General features: G+C 54.4%; 1 protein-coding gene across 1 annotated transcript in view; it reads right to left on the bottom strand.

Moving 5' to 3' along the window:
• Positions 1 to 21,388, bottom strand: part of LOC144734014 (protein Niban 2-like) — a 69,519-nt gene that overhangs the window by 13,979 nt on the left and 34,152 nt on the right. The window contains 3 exon segments of the mRNA XM_078616052.1: positions 1,159 to 1,305; positions 3,713 to 3,824; positions 18,983 to 19,111. Coding sequence (XP_078472178.1) covers positions 1,159 to 1,305; positions 3,713 to 3,824; positions 18,983 to 19,111 — 388 coding nt within the window.

The raw sequence follows: 21,388 nt of genomic DNA, 5'->3' as shown, positions 1-21,388 counted from the left end.
TGGGCGGGTGAGTGGTTGTACGGGGAACCCCGGCTGGTTGTACGGGGGACTGGCTCGCTAGCTGGCCACGTCTGCTCGGTGCGTTGCTGGGCGGATGGGCGAGCGGGCGTTCGCCTCGGCTGGCTGGGTAGTAGCTGGGGTGGGCACAACGACGACGGCAGGAATGTGGGGGCAGGAATCTGTTAAAATGTGAGCAGTGAATGCCCCTTTTTCATTTCCCTCGGTTCGCATTCGCGCGGCTCTCAACTTGTCTTGTGAAAGGTCACACATTATGTTTTTTTACACAGAGCATGGGCACCGATGATTAATAATGCTCTTTTTTGTTTCCAAATCCGAGCAACAAGATTCTGAACCGTCCCTCTCTTTCCGGCGGACGCTACATCCGGGACACTTTGCTCAACCTCAATGAACGAACGGTGGGGGGGGGGGGGGGGAATGATTCTCCGCGCAGCACGGTTTGGGCAGGGTCGTGACCGCGTGCGGTTTGGGCGGCACGGCGCTCGACGTTCCACCCCCCCCCCCCCCCCCCCACGTGCCGGGATCTTCTTCAACGACTTCAGGACTCGGAAACCTCCCAGCGGAGACGGCGCCGTACAGCGGGGAGAACAAAACCAAGAACCGACGCCCCTGCCATCCCCACCTCCCCATCTTTGACGGGATATAAACACTTCACCATCACCCTGTCAAACACTTCTATTCCTCCGTATATCACCGCCGTCATCGTCGTCGAGCCACCCGCTCGACATGCAGGTGGACAATGAATTGCCGCAGGCAGGTCACCTGGGAGCTACGCACGCGGCGGACGGCACCAGCGCGGAGCCGCTACCCGATCGCGATCGCGGTGCCCTGGAGGTCCCCGTGCCCTGGAGGTCCCCGTGCCCTGGAGGTCCCCGTGCCCTGGAGGTCCCCGTGCCCTGGAGGTCCCCGTGCCCTGGAGGTCCCCGTGCCCTGGAGGTCCCCGTGCCCTGGAGGTCCCCGTGCCCTGGAGGTCCCCGTGCCCTGGAGGTCCCCGTGCCCTGGAGGTCCCCGTGCCCTGGAGGTCCCCGTGCCCTGGAGGTCCCCGTGCCCTGGAGGTCCCCGTGCCCTGGAGGTCCCCGTGCCCTGGAGGTCCCCGTGCCCTGGCGGACCTCAGCGCCCTGGCGGCCCCCGTGCCCTCACCGTTGTTGCGGTGACGCAGGCAGCTGCCCAGCACGGCGCTCCACTGGCGCTGGGCCTCGGGCTTGCCGGCGGCGAACAACTGGTCCCTCTCGTAGGGGTGGCGCAGGATGATGGGGTGAGGCGTGGGGCAGGAGAGCCACGGCTTGCCTGGAAACGAGCGGGCGGGCACGGGAGAGGTCAGAGGTCAGGAGACGTCGAAGGTTAGTCTCGCGGCTTGGGGGCCCAGAGGTGGAGCAGCACGGTCGCCACTGGGGAGACAAAGGCGGCCGGGGGAGGAAAGGGGGGTAGGGGTACTGGCCACCCATCCCCTCGTGCACCCCTAACAGCACTTTCCCCAACAGTCTGTTGAGGCTACACGGGGAGTGGGATATTTGTCTTTGTAGACATACATACAGCCCACGCGGCGTGACGTCCGACGTTTCGCCGCGTGCGCCGCACGACCCCAAAAACCCAATCGGAGGACCGTGTAGCGGTGCACCTGCGAAAACCAACCCATGTTTTCATATATATATTAAAATCTCCACGTGGAATATTTCCCCATCGTAGCCGTAGGTGAAAATCTCTCCCCGCGTCCCTCTCGCCCCGTGTCCCTCTCCCCGCGTCCCTCTCCCCGTGTCCCTCTCCCCGTGTCCCTCTCCCCCCGTGTCTCCTAGCTCATGCTGCGTAACAACGACCTTTTGTGCGCTGCAACGAACCCGATTAAGAATTTATATGACGGCCGCCCCTACAGCGTTCTAACCGCCTGCGCGCCCCAACCCTGCCACCCATACCACCCTACACCCCCCCCCCCGCCCGCCTCCCACTACGAGCGGAGCTGCCCATGCCACCACTTCAACATGTACAGGCATTCACACAATAACACAGACATACAATCCCCCCCCACCCCTCCCCTCAACATAGCCACACAGACTGTTGGTGCAAGTTGCTGTTAAGCGAGCACCTATGAAGGCCGACACGGCACACGAGGGCAGGTGGGTGGCCAGCACCACGCCCGGCCGCCTTTGTCTCCCCAGTGGCGATGTTTACGCACAGCACCAGGTAATCATTGGACGCCGGAGTTGACCTAGGGGAGGCCCAGCACTTACGAGCAGGGATTCAAACTCGGGCCGCCGGGATCGTAGTACGGCATCCTAACCGCTGCACACATGCGTGCACACACACGGATGCACACACACGGATGCACGCGCGCGCACACACACACACACACACGGATGCACGCGCGCGCACACGCACACACGGATGCACGCACACACACACACACACGGATGCACACACACGGATGCACGCGCACGCACACGCACACACGGATGCACGCACACACACACACACGGATGCACACACACGGATGCACACACACGGATGCACACACACGGATGCACGCGCGCGCACACACACACACACGGATGCACGCGCGCGCACACGCACACACACTCAGAGTCATACAGTGACGCACACTCCACAGCCACAATCTCAGTTTCAGCTATTGGGGTCAAGTGCCACGGGGTGACACTCGAATCGGAGGTGGGGGTCCCCCCCCCCCCGCCGCCTCTCTCGGGAGGGCAACTTGAGAGCCGGTGGTGATCGAGTCTCGTCGGGAGAATGATTGATGCCGTGGTGCTGCCACTTCGTTACACGGCACACGCATAGTGCACACGCGACTGTTCCACGCGTCTTCATGTACAAGCCACACGCTACATGCACACGCGCACGTTACGCAGACAACCACACGCGCGCACACACGCGCGCACACACAACAAAAACAAACGTCACCCCGTGTAGCCCGAACAGACTGTTGGGGCAAGTGCTGTTAGCGAGTAGCACCGATGAAGGCCGGCACGGCACACGAGGGGGTGGGTGGCCAACACCACGCCCGGCCGCCCTCGTCTCCCCAGTGGCGATGTTTACACATCGCACCAGGTACTCATTTCAGGCTGAGTCGACCTAATGGGAGGCCCACTTAATATTGGCCGCGAGCGGGAATCGAACTCGGGCCACCAGGTTCGTAGCGGAGCGCGCCAATCGCTGCACCCCACACACAACAACAACAACGGCCATTCGCCACTAAGTGGCGGTGAACGTCACCACGGCGCTTGTGCCAGGCTATGTGCACGTCGAGGCCACGTGAAGCGTCGAACGCCCGCCGGCAGGAGGTCATGGAACAGATCCAGGGGGTGCCATGGGTCGACTGACTGAGATGACTGGGGAGCGGTGGTGCAGCGATTAGCGCGCTGCGCTACGAACCCTGCAACCCGGGTTCGATTCCCGCTCACGGCCAACACCGGTGACGATTATCTGAAGCGGTCCCGGGCCCACTCTAGGTCGACTCGGCCTCAAATAAGTACCTGGTGCGGTGTGTAAACATCGCCACTGGGGAGACAAAGGCGGTCGGGCGTGGTGCTGGCCACCCACCCCCTCGTGTGCCGTGCTGGCCTTCATTGGTGCTCGCTAACAGCACATGCCCCAACAGTCTGTTAAGGCTATACGGGGGATCTTTGCCGATGCACCACACACACACACACACCACACACACGCGCGTGGGAGTCCCCTCGCTGACCTTTGTTCTCCGGGGTTCCATCCAGGAGGCCCTGGTACTCCTCCAGCGATGTGATTAGCTTGCATCCTGCCGCGTCCAAGCTCAGCCGCGGCTTCCCTCCCCGACTGCACACCTGTCACGGAGGAAGACGCACGCATGACAAAGGCACCACGCGCCCGGCCGCCTTTGTCTCCCGAGCGGCGAGATTTACAGACCGCACGAGGTGCTGGTTTTTAAGGCTCAGCCGAACTAGGGGAGGCCCAGGACCGGTTCGGACAATCGTCCCATTCACGAACGTGAATGGGACTCGGGTCGCCGGGTTCGTAGCGTAACGCACGAACCGCTGTGTTACCACTCCCCACGCGCACAAAGACAAAGATCCCGCCATATAGACTTCATTAGACTGTGGGGGGGGGCAAGTGCTGTTAACACACGCACACACACACACAGGGGTACAGGCACGCACACGGTGACCTCTGAGCAGGAGCGGACACGGCGCATTCCCTTTTGCACGATTCGGTTCCGACGAGCGATTCCGGTCCGCCACCACGAGCGTGTCCACCGTGCGCTGTCCGATCGCCGCGACGAACCGACGGAGGGGGACCGACGAATGGGCCTGCAACCCCTCCCCCCGCGCTCCCTCTCGTTGTCTCGTCCAAACGTGCACCGCCGTGCGATCTCCGTCCGTTCCGCGGCCCGGTTGCGTAATTGACGCGCCGGCAATTGTTTTGTTTCGCTTTCCGCACAAAACGCACTTCGCTTTCGCCAGATCTCCTCCAGCTCTTGAGAAGTTAGCGGCCCACGGTGGGCTTGGCAAGGCGACCGTCTCTGAAAGCGGGGCCTCGGTTGGAGAGTGCACGGAGCCCCCCAGGGAGGTCACTTGAAGGGGGGGGGGATGTCAGGAAATAGTTCTGCGAAATCTGCTTCCAACCGATGCGCTGCTTCTCTGCAAGGGCTCACGCGACGGGGGCAAGGGGGGGGGGTACAACGACGACCCGCCGTCGATTCCTTCGTCCGACGACGCGACGCCGGGGAGGGGCGCATGAGGCCCGTCGTGTTGTTTGGGAACAGTGCCGAAGGGAGGCTCGTCACAACGTAACTACAGCAGCTAAAAATTATTAAAAATTAAAGATTGAATCTTCGGTGGGGGGGTCACGGTGCGTTGGGTTTGGCGACCCGCACATTTTTTTCCCCGAGCCGAGCACACCACATCCAGTATACCGCTCCTCTCTCACCACCGGTGGCTGCGGCCAGCACCACTAGTCACGTGCCACCTCCTCCGGTCTACCACAGAAACCCGGGATACATTAAGAGGGTAATCTCGCCCCCCCGGGGCGGGTAGAGTATAAACAAGGTTGTCAGAGTACGCTGGAAGCTCCGCTTAATTGCTCGGGACTCTGAGAATTCAAAATATGACTTTAATTTACATTCCGCGGGCCCCCGCCACTCGCCATTAGCAAAACGTCAACAAAAGCTTCTCTGTGTGTAACAAACAGGAAGCCGTGAGCCAAACCCCCCTTTCCACCCCGTAGCCGCCCTACCGCGCCTAAAAGCACTTTGCTTACTAAAAATAATTATCGTTATTTACAACACGCAGCGAATCCACTGCTGGATGAAGGCCTCCCCCCCCCCCCCCATACCATGTCGGTCATGGGTAGTGGGGTACCCACACTTTACCCCACCACACTTGAAGAGCTGTGGTGCCCAACACATTCATGTGGCTGTTGGGTGAAGAGGGCAGCGGAGTGAAGGGGGAGCGCGATGGTGGGGGGGGGGGTTATCACGGCACCTGGGTCGGTCCCGTGACCTCCTGCCAGCGGGCCTTCGACACTTCACGTGACCTCAAACCGCACCTAGCCTGGCTCAAGCGCCGTGGTGACATCACCACCACTCACTCAACGGTGAACGCCGATTGCCGTCCGCCGTCGTTGTTGTTGCTGCTGCTGTTGGATTTAAGAAACTTGCCCCATCGTTTCAACTGCCGCGCCGGATGATGGGGGTCAAACCGGCGACCTCTGGATCACCAGTCCAGTAGCAGCAGCGCCAGCAGTAACAGCTCGATCCCCATGTCCAGCTTCCACTGCGTTGTGCGTACGCCGGATCACACACTCGACGCGTCGGCAAAGTCCGACAGCGACCAACGCCGATGAACATTCAACAAGGAGGTGGTGGAGGAGGCAGAGGAGGCGGCGGTGGCCGACGGCCTCGCCGCCACCGACACACGACGGGGGCTCACGGAGAGAAGACGACAACCCAGGCGGAGGAAACGCGAATGGCGGCAGCAGCAATGTGGCACGTAACAGCGCTCGTCAGCCAGGTGACAAACGCTCTCCCCGCCACCCGTTCCTCGTCTCCAGCGACTGCCGGCAACTTGAAGACCCCCACACAGTGGGCAGATTACAGGCAGCCACGTGCAGCAGCAGCAGCAGCTCAACCACCAACACCACCACCACCCTCCTCTTCGAGAGCGGTGGCGTCGCAGACCGCTCGACGCGCAACCAGCGACTTGCGTCGCGTCTGAAAATATTTAAAGGCCCCCCCCCCACGCCTCCCACACCCCCGCCCCCCACACTTCCCCCTGCCCCCCAAACTGCCCCCCACCTCTCCCCCAGTCCTCTCCCGAGTGGCAGCTGTAGCAAGGCGACTGCGCAGCCAGCCTCCATTTGGGCACGAGTCTGGCCAGTAGGCAGCGGCGGCGGCGATCGCAACGCGTCAGCCCCCAAAACGGATTGCGAAACCCGCGTGTGGGATTTCCCCCCTGCCCCCCCCCCCACCGTTGGAATTTGTAAACCGCGAGACGGCCGGGCGACGAGCGACGCCGCGGGATCGTCGACGTTCGCCGTGGAAGGAACGGGACGGCGCGCGAGCGGTTGGTACAACAACAACCGCGGCGATAATAACCAGGGCGGCCTGCCGGAGGGGGTGGTTCCAACCGCCTGGGCCTCACCTGGCTCCGTGCCGCGTCGTCACCGACGGGCAGCGACGATGTGCACAGGACAGCGCTCGCATTCACGCGTCGCCGTCACACACTCGCGCGGGAGAATTTGCTTATTTACCCGGAGACGCGTCTCGGACAGCCCAAAGGGGCTTGATTTATATTGTTTGGCCATTTCCTTTTTTTTTTGCGCGTGCGCGCGTATATTTGTGTAAAGATATTTCCCGCATTAAAACGGTCACCGCGCTCGTGTCTCAGGCGTCAAACGGCGCGCGACTCGGAATCGATTATTTAACAAAAAATCGCTCGCGCAAATCACACGGCAGCGTTCGAGTAGTGGCTGGTCCCGGCGGTTATCTACGAACTCGGCAACCTGAGTTCGAGTCCTCCAACCAAATGAAGGAGACTCAGAGCTGTGAACGGTAAAAAAAAGAGCACCAACGCCTCAATGCTCATTCGAGCCGGAAACCCACTTTTGCCTTTATTTTTAACCTGTCAGTGGGGTCACGATAACTCCTGCCGTGTGGATCCGACACGAACGCAACTTCCGGTGTGTGAAGTCTGCGCTGCGCTTTAGGCAGTCGCCAGAGAGGAAACCGGCCGCGCGCTGCTTGAAACGTCGCCCGCCCCCGGTGTGTCATCGCAGCCTACTGACGTTACTAAATCGCTCGTTAAAATGCGTGTTAGGAACTGTTGCGGAATTTGCGCACGTTTGTTTTTGGACGGCCCTATCGTGATTTGTTTTTTTACGGTTTGACACAGACTGCCGTTATCGTTGTCACCACCACCCCCCCCCCGTCTCTGCATTGCGCCATCGACCGGCTGACGACCGACCGATTTTGCGCGCGCGCGTGGGAGTGAAGACCGGCCACGCTCAATAAAACCCATCAGTTACAATTGACGATCATTTTCAAAACTTGGCACAAATTGTACCGTGACCTCCTACACCCTCGACGGTGACGTCTTGGTGTGAGTTGGGCCTTTTGGTGGGCGGGGGGGGGTAAAGGACAAGGGGCATCATGAGCAGTGTCACGGTAAACGGCGTGCGGTGAGGTCGTTCTGCGGGCAGGGGAGGCAGGGATTGTATTTTTGGAAAAGTGTGGCCTTTGCGAGTGAACGCAGCGTTAAAAAAATTAACCTGTAAAAACAAAGTTTTTCACTATAAATCCTTTATATGCATGGCGGCTAGAGTCCTCTCGTCCTCTGGCTTGAGATAGCTGCCACCTATGGGTCAGATGATTGCCTGCCACCATTAAGCAATTGGTAATTAAATATAAAAATTTTTCCCCAAAAAGTGTAAAGTCATGGAAAAAAAATTTTCACGAAAATAAATTGTCACGCACAACGAGTCTGTGTGCAAAATGTCAGCTCGATTGGATCACGGGAAGTGGGTTAAAAAACTACCGAAAGATTTGCACGATCGTAAGCGTGCAAGCAAGCAAGTGAACTTAATATAAAGGATTTAAAAATGAAAACGCAACGTAACAGTAACAATAAATAATCTCAACTTGCAAACTGCGCCTTTGAAAAGCCGCTCCCCAAGCGCGACCACGACGGGCGGCACACCGACTGCCGTGGCTACGGCTCAGACGCAGCTATTTTTTTCCCTTTCCCAAATTTAATATTTTTAAGCCGAAAAAGGCACCAACAGGAGGAGGAGGGCGGTGCTGCTTTGAAGTCTCCCACACCGCGCCCCAAACTTAAGTACGATTCTTGACCTTATTCTTAGAATTAATGTTCCGTTTTGCTGTACAGCTTTAAGAAAACATTACAATTGAGACGGAATCATCCTCGTCGGATTTTTGGAAGCGGTAACGAAGGAGAGACCGATGGTACAGTCTAAAACAAGGACCACAATGCACTTCTTCAGGAACTGTTAGTTGAATTTGCATGCCGTTCTAAATTAAAAACACTATTTTTTTATTTGACCAGATTTTTCAGCAGCAACTTGGCCACAACGACCTCCTGTATACCAGGCGAGGTAGTTAACATCTCGGCCACAGCATCGCCCCCCCCTGGTCTCATCGCAGCCTCAGTTGAAGAGCGCAAATGCAGAAACTACTCCAGCTCGTGCAAAATCGAAATGGGGCCTGGAAAACGTTTCCTTAAATGGGGTGAAATATCCGTGCCGATCCACATTTTACAAAAATATCCCTTACGGCTACCAGTAGTGCACCCCCCCCCACCCACCATGCCCCCACCCGACGCACCTCCCTCCACTGCCCCCCCCCCCACGCACCTCCCCCCCTCCTTGTACAAACATCGCTTTCCTACAGATTCTGACAACGCCATCGAGTCACTGTGTGGGTGGGGAAGCCTGCCAGGCTACTGCCCCACGGCCACGTTAAAAAACTACAACAACAAAATCAAATCACCCGAAGGCTCAAGTCGCCGGAGCTCAGAAGCCACAGCACAGCACCGAGACCGCTCTGGCAAGGGTGGTCGACGATTTACTTTCGTCAGCAGATGAAGGCTTCGTCAGCCTCTTCATTCTGCTCGATCTGCGCGCGGCATTCGACTCCGTTGACCGCGGGGTTTTCTCCCTGAGCAACTCGACGTTTCAATGGGGGGAGAGGATCTCTGGCATAGCTGGGTTGTGGTTCCACTCTTCACTTAAATAATCGCGGGTCCCACGTTACAAAGGGTAGCTTCAAATCACCAATTAGGCCGGTTCTCCGTGGTGTTCCGCAGGGATCGGTGCTTGGCCCATCACTTTTTAGCATCTCGGTGGCACCGTTGGGTACTCTGCTCCAACAACATTGGCTTATCCTACTTTATCCTACTGTAATGACAACAGAGCCTGCATGTGGTGTGAGTGGACAAGTGGCCACGGGAGGCAATGACAGGGAGGTCAGCCTACAGTACGAAATAACTAGTGGCCACGAGAGGTAATGATGGGGGAGTCAGTTGTGAGTGCGAGGGGACTGGTGGCCACGGGAGGTAATGACAGGGGTGTCAGTTGTGAGTGCGAAGGGACTGGTGGCCACGGGAGGTAATGACAGGGGAATCAGCTGTGAGTGCGAAGGGACTGGTGGCCACGGGAGGTAATGACAGGGGTGTCAGTTGTGAGTGCGAAGGGACTGGTGGCCACGGAAGGTAATGACAGGGGAGTCAGTTGTGAGTGTGAAGGGACTGGTGGCCATGGGAGGTAATGACAGGGGAGTCAGCTGTGAGTGCGAAGGGACTGGTGGCCACGGGAGGTAATGACGGGGGTATCAGCTGTGAGTGTGAAGGGACTGGTGGCTACGGGAGGTAATGACGAGGGAGTCAGTTGTGAGTGTGAAGGGACCAGTGGCTACGGGAATGTTCGAGAAGGGAGCGTGGTCAGGCGACGGAAGAGGACGGTGGAGTCTGCCGGTGGAGCGAGCGTCCAGAGTCAGCGAGAATGATCCAGAAGGGGGGGTGTGGCCTCGTGTTGGTATAAAAGGGGGAGATGCGCGGGAGACTCGGGGCTGTTGCAGTGGGGGTCTCCGCCCGATGTCACGTGAATGTGTCTTCAATAAAGTGCCATCTCAAGAGAAGTGTCAAGTTGTCATTACACTACCATTGCGATGCAACAGTTTCTTCCGCGCTATCTGCATCACCAACAGTCGTGAATTCATGGTTGCGCCGAAACTCTTTGCTTACAAAAAAGAAATGCTGACAAGACCGAAGCCATCTTCATCGGCCCCCACTCGGCATCTTTCCAAAATTGGCTCGCCTCGTTTGTTGATTGATGGTCACGACGTGTCAGTCCCACACGGGAGGTCAGAAACACTTTGCATTCAGTTCGACTGGTCATCATCCACCTAAGAAGTATTGCCAGGAAGCACCACTTCCTGTCACCTGCTCACCAGCTCACCTTGGAGAGACTGGTCCATGCTTTCTATGTTACCTCCGACCCAGAGGTCGCAATCGGGTACCCGATACCCGTACCCTACCCGATACCCAGCTACCCGTACCCAGCCGGGTACGGGTACGGGTAGCCGTTTGCGACCCTGGTGCGGCCGGGTACGGGTACGGGTAAGGAATCAAAACCCGTTTGCGACCTCTGCTCCGACCCGACTACTGCAACCCTCACTGGGTGGGATACCGAGCAAAGTGCTGGGCAGACTCCAGCTGGTTCAGAACGCGGCTGCTCGAGTGCTTATACCACGTGGACTGTTAACGTGAGCACCATTACACCAGGTCCTCTAATCTCTTAATTGGCTACCGGTCAAATTCAGAGTGGATTTTAAGATAATGTTATTAACCTAAAAGGCTTTAAAAGGGGGCTCACACCCCACATTACCTGCAGGAACTAATACATTAATATAATTCCATCAAGGTCCTTAACATCTTCCGATCTTCAACTGCTCAGCACTCCCAGGTCTCTAGCTTGCGCTCCGTTTGGCGATCGGCTTTTTGTTAGCGTGGCACCTGAGCTATGGAACGCCTTGCCACTTGAAATCAGGCCATCGGAGGTCGGTAGATATATTTAAGTCTGCTTTGAAAATCCATCTCTTTCAAGTGGCCTTCCCCTAGATTTGAAGCTTTCGTGACTGCAAGGATTCATATTCTTAGGTTTTTTCGGCAAAGTCACGTAGGTAAAATTTTTTTCAATTAATAAAAGTAAAACAAAAATAAAATAAAAATCACGACGTTTCGGAGGCAACACAAGCTTCCGTCTTCAGGTGGAACCGTCACAGCACGATAGCTGTATCGTGCTGTAATTTTTTCTTTTACCTACGTGGATTTACCGAAAAAACCTAAGAATATGGCCTTCCCCTCTTGAGTTTGGTCAATTGCCCTGGCTCCGTTTTTGTTTCCCGCTTTCCACGCATGGCGCATTATTCTTATTTACAACAGGTGCCGAGCGCCTGGTTAGCACTTGGCTTGGATAGGAGACCGCCTTGGAATGCCAGGGGAGGTTTAGAGTATTTGGGCTGCCTGTTGTATATTTCCACGAGATGGTGAGCCACTTCCGTTGAGCTGTCAATGCAATGGCCAGGTCGCTTCTGGAAAGAGATCTACGTGGGCTCATTGTGGTCTGACCTGGTAAAATAACAAATAGCATGATAATTGGGTTTTTACCCTTTTATCTGGCAACAAAACTGACACCTTTTTTACAAGGAGTCATGTTTGCATAGACCACAATACCTGCAGTCATAATGCAAACAAAAAAACACAACTTTGATAATGTATGCACTGTCCTTGAAGTTGATTGGTCCATACCCGAGACAGCTTTCCTTAGAGCCTAGCCTCACATGGTGTTGGACTGCAGATATTGTGGTCTATGCAAACATGACTCCTTGTAAAAAAGTGTCAGTTTTGTTGCCAGATAAAAGGGTAATAACCAATTATCATATTTTTTTACTGGCAAATGAGGTTCCAATGGAACAAATAGCTTGTCAAGTTTAGTTTGTAGATGACGATGATGATGATGCAGCAATGGAAACTGCCAATCAGTCTCAAAGACAATGCACGATTTTCTACAAGTAACGTGTGGTCAATGCAGACTTGATTCCATTTGGCGTTAGAACATCTTAACACCTCCTGTTTTATTGCCAGAACGGAGTAAAAGCTATTCTTGTTTTTTACATTCTATGGGTCTCCTTTATTTCTATGGAGTTTCAGGTAGAGGGGGCAACCCCTCCAGCAATGAAAAATGATAGAGGAGTTGTTAGCAAGTAAGGACTTGTCCCTTGCTTTTTATTCGATGCGTGTGCAGCGATGGCGCAGCCATCGATTGACGGTCGAATTCGAACCGTTGAAGCTGTTGATGCCTTCAGGGAAGTCGTGTACTGTATACGCAACTGCGCACAATTCTGTGAGTCACTTATAACTGCTTTGCCGTTACGTATTGCCAATTATGGACTCAGACTATTGTCCTATCATCTCAGAGTCCCTGGCACGTAATAATATGCGACACAGTGGCAGTGGGGGTCGCAAAATGTCGATTTATTACTAATAAACCCCAATGATCCGATCGAAATTAGGGATTTCGATCGAATCATTGAGGGGGGGGCACGTGCCACCCCACCGGCTCCACCAGTGTGTGTATCTCTTTCTCTCCGTGTCTTGTCTATTTATCTCTATGGGTCTCTATGTATCTCCATCGGTCTGTGTAAGAGAGCCACCACTATCCATGTAACACATTTGTAAAAAATATTATTATTCTGTTACAATGGCTGTTCCAGATAATTTACAGATTTGAGGAGTGGATTAACAAAGGACTGTAGAAATTGTTTTTTACCCTTCTATCTGGCAACAAAACTGACACCTTTTTTAAAAGGAGTCATGTTTGCATAGACCACAATACCTGCAGCCATAATACAAACAAAAAACATAACTCTGATCATATATGCACTGTCCTTGAAGTTGATTGGTCCACACCCGAGACAGCTTTCCTTAGAGCCTAGTCTCACATGGGTCGGACCAGATGACGCCAAAAGGACTGTAGAGCCTATATCTGCAAATATGTATTCTTTACGAGTACACGGGGAGAGCACCGGTGAACCGCGATGCAAATTCCAACATTTTTATTACTCATGAAAAAGTAAAACACGTTTATGAAAAAGAGGAGTCACTTGTTTGGCTGCACTTAAAGTCACCCGCTGACGGAAATCCACAGCAAAGCCCGGAGTAAATATTGAACTCCAGCAGTCACAACCCCAAGCCAGAGCTCAGACCACCAAAAATATCTATTTTTTTATTTTACCAGGCAAGGCCGACTGAGCTAGACAGATCTTTTTTCAGAAGGAGACCTGGCAGGCTACGAACGATAGCTCTACACAAGGTGGCTTATCATCGCGTGGACATTTAGAAGCGGCCGAATACTCGGAATGCACGTTTCTAAAATGTGGAGGGCTAAAACTGGAGGATCCTGGAGAAAAATCCACGCGAGACACGCAAACTCCAAATATAGAGCAGCAGGCGTCAGGGTCGGGATCGAACCCACGACCTCCTGTACACCAGCGAGGTAGTTAACATCTCCTAGCCACCGTGATGATGATGATGAGAGAGACACGCAAACTCCAAATATACAGCAGCAGGCGTCAGGGTCGGGATCGAACCCACGACATCCTGTACACCAGCAAGGTAGTTAACATCTCCTAGCCACCGTGATGATGATGATGAGAGAGACACGCAAACTCCAAATATACAGCAGCAGGCGTCAGGGTCGGGATCGAACCCACGACCTTCCGTATACCAGCGAGGTAGTTAACATCTCCTAGCCACCGTGATGAGAGACACGCAATCTCCATATATACAGCAGGCGTCAGGGTCGGGATCAAACCCACGACCTTCCGTATACCAGCGAGGTAGTTAACATCTCCTAGCCACCGTGATGATGATGAGAGAGAGACACGCAAACTCCAAATATACAGCAGGCGTCAGGGTCGGGATCGTACCCAACACCTCCTGTATACCAGGCGAGGTAGTTAACATCTCCTAGCCACCGTGATGATGATAAGAGAGAGAGACGCAATCTCCAAATATACAGCAGGCGTCAGGGTCGGGATCGAACCCACGACCTTCCGTATACCAGGCGAGGTAGTTAACATCTCCTAGCCACAGTGATGATGATGATGATAAGAGAGAGAGAGACACGGGATCGAACCCACGACCCCCTGCATACCAGGCGAGGTAGTTAACATCTCCTAGCCACCGTGATGATGATGATAAGAGACGCAATCACCAAATATACAGCAGCAGGCGTCAGGGTCGGGATCGAACCCACGACCTCCTGTATACCAGGCGAGGTAGTCAACATCTCGCCACCTCATGCCTCTGGATTGGCTGGGACAGCCGCAGTGGGGCTCGAAAAGTCTGTCCTGGTGTCCACCCCGTGAACGAATTATATTTGTTCCTACGACAAAAAAAAATTCGTCAAGATTGTTCCCCAGTTTTCTAAAAATTGTTCTGATCTCACTCTCAACTCGGGATGCTTGCCGACCTATGTAGTCTTTGGCAGCTGAGCGTTCCGCAGATCCACGTGTGGAACGCACGCCTGCGAATAGCTGCCAGTAGACTCAAAAGTCATGTACCTGCTGCCAGGAGACTCAAATTGTATGGAGGCAGGGTGTTGAGAGCGAAGTGGGCAGGTCCACCCGCTGTGTGGGCGGTGCTAGGGGCGGAGTGGGCGTGTCTATGTAATAAGTGGGCGGAGCTAAAGGAGGGAGGGGAGGGGAGGTTGAGCATCCCGAAGATTTGGCCGCCTGAGATTGTTTGATTCTGACAATCTGAAGACGGAACTAGCCAGAGGACTACATTTCGCTGTCACCCCTAAATATATACCAGTAGAGGATGTGATTTCTCAGATTGATGTAGCCCTCAGGAGGCATAGGACACATCCATGCGGATGTAGCAAGAGCTGAAATAGCCACTATTCTTAAGAATGCTAAGGTGATGTAATTTTTATTTTATTTTTATATTACTTTTATTAATTAGAATTTTTTACCTACGTGACTTTACCGAAAAAACCTAAGAATATGAATCCTTGCAGTCACGAAAGCTTCAAATCTAGAATGTTTGATTCTATTTGTTTATTTATTACGGGTTACAAAGATTTTTAATAAATAACAAATCTACTATTTAATTGAACAGTGACCCCAGCCTCGCGTCATGATCATTGAATGGCAGATGATCATTCAATGCAAGATGTTAACTGCCTCGCATGGTATACAGGAGGTCGTGGATTCGATTCGGACCCTGATGTTTGCGGTATATTTGGAGTTTGCGTGTCCCTCCACATTTCCAATCAACGTCACACGTTCAGAGTATTTGGCTGCTATAAATGTCCACGCGATGATGAGAAGCCACTTCGTGGAGCTATCATTTGTGGCCAGGTCACTTCTGAAAGAGCTGTTTCGCTCAGTGGGCCTTACCGGGTAAAATAAACAGTTTAGTTGAGCAACTGGCTTTCACCTCTACCCGCAGCACAACTCTTGCGCGTCGAGACTTTGAGGTCGTTGCCAATTCCCGCACCCATCACCGCCGGCTGCTTGGCAATAAACATCAGAATACGCGGACGGTCTCTCCCCAGCCGGTTATTTCACTTTCAGTCCCATGGCACACAGTGGATCGCTTCTTCTTTTTTACATTCGCAGCAGAAGCGGCGGGAGTCTTGCGAAAGTCTCTCCCTCTCGTTACTTTGCTGCCACGACCAAATCACTCCCCCCCCCCACCACCGAATGCATCTGATCCTCGCAAGCTAAGCAGGGGGGGGAGGGCGAGCCTGGAAAAAACTTCCTTGGATGGGTGACTCCCACCGTGCAAAACGGGTGCTATAGCCCCCCCCCCCCCCCCCGTTAGCAGTGCAGTAAAATCCACTGTTGTACTGAACCTCTACGATCCCCCAACGTCCGTGGATTTTTCCCTCCGGGTCACTCCGGTTTGTCCCCTCCGCATTTAGAATCAACATAACGCGTTTGGAGTGTTTGGCCGCCGCTATAAATGCCCACGCGGTGGCGATAAGCCCACTTCGTTGAGCTACGCAGCGCAGCGGGGGCCTTACCTGGTAAGATAAAACAAAACAAGAGAGGGTACCGCAACACCCACGTTCACCATCAGGTCAAACTAGGAGAGGGTGGGGGCCCCCCTCTGCACCCACCCCCCCACCGCCCGTTTTTTCGAGCTAGAAATCATAAAAATCTCAGCTACTTTTTTTTCCCCACGTGGGCTCCTCTTCACGCCCCGTTCGCCACTCGTCCTCTTCCCCCGCTCACCCCCCTCCCCGCACTGCGCGCGTGAATTCAGCCGCGTAACAGAAGCTGCTTAGCCAACACGGCCGCGCCTCCACGCACGCACAGAGCGGCAGCAGCCGCCGCCTCCGAGCTAAGGGCAGACTTGGCGTCCGCGTGAGTCGGCCAGGAGAAGGAGGAGAGAGAGACAGGGTGGCGTGATGACGCAACAACCCCGCGGCTACCGCGCCACCAGCAGCCTCTCCCGCCGCGTGCACCCTACGGGCGAGTCGTCCCCCCCCCACGCCCCCCGCCACCCCGAGTCACGAAGCCGCCGCGGCGTCACGCGGCCGCGATGAGAGACTTGGGGGGGGGGGGAACTCGCGCCGCACAAACTTGTCGCTCTCCCACCATTGGAACCTCATTTGCCAGTAAACAATATGATAATTGGTTTTTTACCCTTTTATCTGGCAACAAAACTGACACCTTTTTTTACAAGGAGTCATGTTTGCATAGACCACAATACCTGCAGTCATAATGCAAACAAAAAACACAACTCTGATAATGTGCACTGTCCTTGAAGTTGATTTGTCCACACCCGAGACAGCTTTCTTTAGAGCCTAGTCTCACATGGTGTTGGACTGCAGGTATTATGGTCTATGCAAACATGACTCCTTGTAAAAAAAGGTGTCAGTTTTGTTGCCAGATAGAAGGGTAAAAAAACAATTATCATATCATTATCAGAGTTATGTTTTTTGTTTGTCGCTCTCCGTCAAGCCAAGCGTCGTATCTTTATTTTTTGCGCCACGGGCTTTGGCCTCTCTCTCTCTGGTTGTTCTGCGACAGCCACTTTAGTGCCGAGCGCACAGGAGGTAAGTGAGCGGGGGGGGGGGGGGGGTTGGGGACCAGGTTTGGTGGTGGAGGGGTTCGTGAAACGGCCGTGGCAGAGACACCGGGCCATGGCACCCTTAGCCGGCACTGCCCGGGGTTTCCCGGGTTCGAATCTGAGATTCTGAGGTCGCTCGTCATTAAACTTTGTGGGCACGCGCAGACACCCAAGGAGGGAGATTCACGCAGACCCAACTGCAACGGCGTTGACGAAGGTACGGGGGGTGGGGGGGGGGTGAAGGGGGGGTGGATGTCGCCCTGCAGGTGCGCCGACTAGAAAAAAAGGTAAACGAAATCCATCCGATTTCGATTTAAAGCTTTCGTGACTGCAGGGATTCATCTTCTTGGTTCTTTCGGTAAAGTCACGTAAAAGGGAAGTAATAAAATAATAAAAATAAAACATAATAAAATACAATTCTCACGACGTTTCGGCCACAACGCAAGCAGCATTCTTCACCTGAGGACGGCTGCTTGCGTTGTGGCCGAAACGTCGTGAGAATTATTTTATCATGTTTTATTTTTATTATTTTATTACTTCCCTTCTACGTGACTTTACCGAAAGAACCAAGAAGAGAAATCCATCCGGTTTGAAGCTTTCGTGACTGCAACATTTTTGTTGCCTCACTTGATACAGCTAATCTGGCTGTGACGGTCCCACCTGATGACGGAGACTTGTGTCGCCTCCGAAACGTCGTGATGTATTATTTTATTTCTATTATTATTATTTTTTACCTACGTGACTTTACCGACAAAACCCTAAAAGTATGACATCCATCCGGGTCAACGCGCACGCACGCACGGCGCTCAACGACCGCTGCAACGAAGAGGGGCCTTCGCTTGCACCGGCAACCTCATTGGCCCCCCGCCCGCCCCCGTGTTTTTCCCACCACAGACGCATTATTTTAGTTAATTACTGACCGGAATTCGATCTCGTAACCTTCCAAGGTTTGAGTCTGGCACTCTATCCACAGTGCTTTCAAGCGAAGTTACCTTTCATATACGCATTTATACACATTTATATATATATGTGTAGCGAGTTCAACTGAGTCGCAGACGTACTATTCGGAGGCAACACATTTATTGATACCAACACAAAAGGGTTACTGCCCCTTGACCAGGTCACATCCTATGGTAGCGGACCACCCGGCTAACTACACCAATCACACTGGGAGTAGCTACAACGGACAGGACCCCAACCAGGGTCCAGGTCCACGTGTTGGCGATTCTTCCCCGGACGTAGATTTCTTCAGGATGAACAACAACAGCCGGTCCCTCTCGGGGACCCGGCTTCTATCTTCGTCCGTGGCGTGGCCAGCTCCGCCCTTAGCCACGACCACCTCAGAGAACCCTCGAGCAAGACATCGGCCCTGACACGTGACCACCCCTAGCCCCCACCTGGAGGCCCCTGTGTAGACTTTACCGGTCACGTGTCCTTCGGGGTCATCCAGAGTACCATGGCCCTTAGTGACCCCATTCACACGGCCGGCACTCTCACACCCTATCCTGTAGGGGTCGGCACTGCACGCAGAGCGTGGGGCCATCATCCAGCGCTGCCAGTCAGTGCTCACCGAGCCTCTCTAGGGGCGGCATTACACGGTGACATCCGCGATGCCACTACACATGGAAGATGCCGTGCTGTCATTGTTAGCACTCGCAGTGTGAGAGTTGAAACAACAGCAGCGCACGTCTCTTAAAGTAAGTCCCCTCCCTCCCCCACCTCCCCACCCCCCACCCGCCCCTCACCTCCCCACCTCCCCACCCACCCCACCCCTCCCCACCCGCCCCACCAGCCCACGACAGTTCACACACACACACACACCTCACCTCTTTGCTGTCGAACACGTGGACGAGGTAGTCGTCGGCGGTGACGCGGACGTACTTCTCCCTCCACTTCTTGCCGTCCTCGAGCATCAGCAGGGAGCCGTCGCCGACCGGCCGCTCCTTGATCGCTTGCTGCACAGAGGTGGGACAAAGTCATTGTTATGCAAGTCCAAGTCGAGTCGCAAGTCATCAAATTCATGAATCGAGTCTGACTCGAGTCCAAGTCACATGACTCGAGTCCACATCTCAGAGGTGGGACAAAGTCATTGTTATGCAAGTCCAAGTCGAGTCGCAAGTCATCAAATTCATGACTCGAGTCTGACTCGAGTCCAAGTCACATGACTCGAGTCCACATCTCAGAGGTGGGACAAAGTCATTGTTATGCAAGTCCAAGTCGAGTCGCAAGTCATCAAATTCATGAATCGAGTCTGACTCGAGTCCAAGTCACATGACTCGAGTCCACATCTCAGAGGTGGGACAAAGTCATTGTTATGCAAGTCCAAGTCGAGTCGCAAGTCATCAAATTCATGACTCGAGTCTGACTCGAGTCCAAGTCACATGACTCGAGTCCACACCTCTGTTGCTGCATGACGCACGAGGAGCACAAACGCAAAGGGGGGGGGGGGGGGGGCTCTCGTTATGCACACGCACCAAGCGCTCGCCCGCAGACGAACCGCGATGCCCCTAAAGCCGATCACGTCGAAAAGAACGTAAACCACAAAAAAAAAATCGCCACGCCAAAAAACTCCAGTCCCATCTTCGCCAGCGGCGGCGGCGTTTTTTTTTTTTCCGGCTGCCCGTCGGACAAAGGCGGTCGCCGCATCGCACGGCGCTTTCAGATGAGCTTCCGCGACCGTCCGGAAAAACGCTCTTCCTTCCAGATATTCGCAAGCCACTGGGAGCTGCGCACTTTAAAAAAAATCACCGTCTAGATTGACAATCTCACTTCTTTAGAACTGCTCGTTGTCCTTCGACCCGCACCTCCGATTACCAAGGCTGGCTACGTACGGCGCGAAGTTCAACGCACGCGCGCACTGGGCAAACTCCGGTCGCCCGTTGCAGGGCTCCGCACGGGAACGCTTTCTGGGGGCAAGCGCTGGAGCTGGGGAAAAGGCTAAGGCGCAGCCCTGCAATAGCCACAGCTCACACCACCACAGGGAGATATCCACTTGCCAGATGAAGGCCTCGCCCAAGCGGTCACCAAAGATCCCCCATGTAGCCTTAAGACTGTAGGGGCAAGTGCTGTTAGCGAACGGCACCTATGAAGGCCGGCACGGCACACGAGGGGGATGGGTGGCCATCACTACGCCCGACCGCCTTTGTCTTCCAACTGGCCATGTTTTAGGCCGAGTCGACCTAGGGGAGGCCCAGGACCGGTTCAGATAATCAACACTGTTGTTCGCCAACTCTGGTTCACCTGGTTTGTTGCGCACTGCGCTAACTACTGCGCCACCGTTCCCCACGCTCACACTCATGCACACACACGCAACAACAGCTGTCATTCGCCAATAAGTGGTGGTGACGTCACCACGGCACTTGTGCCAGGCCTTTGAGGCTTTGAGGCCACGTGAAGTGTCGAAGGCTCCGCTGACAGTCAGGTGGTGCCATGGGTTGGCCGACTGAGATGACTGGCAGATGTCCCAAGCTGTGCTCCAACTACTGTGCCAACTTGCTTGCACCCACAGGCACACAAAGACAAAGATCCCCCGTATAGCCTTAAGACTGAAGGGGCAAGTGCTGTTAGCGAACAGCACCTATGAAGGCCGGCACGACACACGAGAGGGTGAGTGGCCAGCACCACGCCTGGCCGACTTTGTCTCCCCAGTGGCGATGTTTACACACCGCAACAGGTACTCATTTCAGGCCGAGTCAACCTAGATGAGGCCCAGGACCAGTTCAGATAATCGTCACCTGGTATTGACCGTGAGCGGGAATCGAACTCGGGTCGCCGGGTTCGTAGCGTAGCGCGCTAACTGCCATGCTACCGTTCCCCCACAGGCACACGCATGCACACACGCATGCACACGTGTGTGTGTGTGCGCATGTGGCCAGCTCCCATCTCTCCTGCATGTCGTGGCGAAGGCAGCAACGGAAATAAATGAAATTTGAAAGCCACTTACTGCTGTAGTGATGAGCAATGTGTTGCGAGTCGGGCTCCATACTCTTTGGTTCTTTCGGTAAAGTCACGTAGTTAGAAATACGTAGTTAGAAATAAAAAACACATTTCTACCTACGTGACTTTTACCGAAATAACCAAAGAGTATGGATTCCTGCAGTCACGAAAGCTTCAAATCTAGATCGGGCTCCATACTTGACCACGTTTGGACAGCGCAGGTTGGTTGGGGCCAAGGACCGGGTTAGCCGCGGCCAGGAATTGAACTCCGGGTTCAACCACAATTCCTGCTATTC

The sequence above is a fragment of the Lampetra planeri genome, chromosome 49 (genome assembly GCF_965212315.1).
Source record: "Lampetra planeri chromosome 49, kcLamPlan1.2.h2, whole genome shotgun sequence".
NCBI classification, from domain to species: domain Eukaryota; kingdom Metazoa; phylum Chordata; class Hyperoartia; order Petromyzontiformes; family Petromyzontidae; genus Lampetra; species Lampetra planeri.
This window is presented reverse-complemented; position numbering and strand designations above follow the sequence as displayed.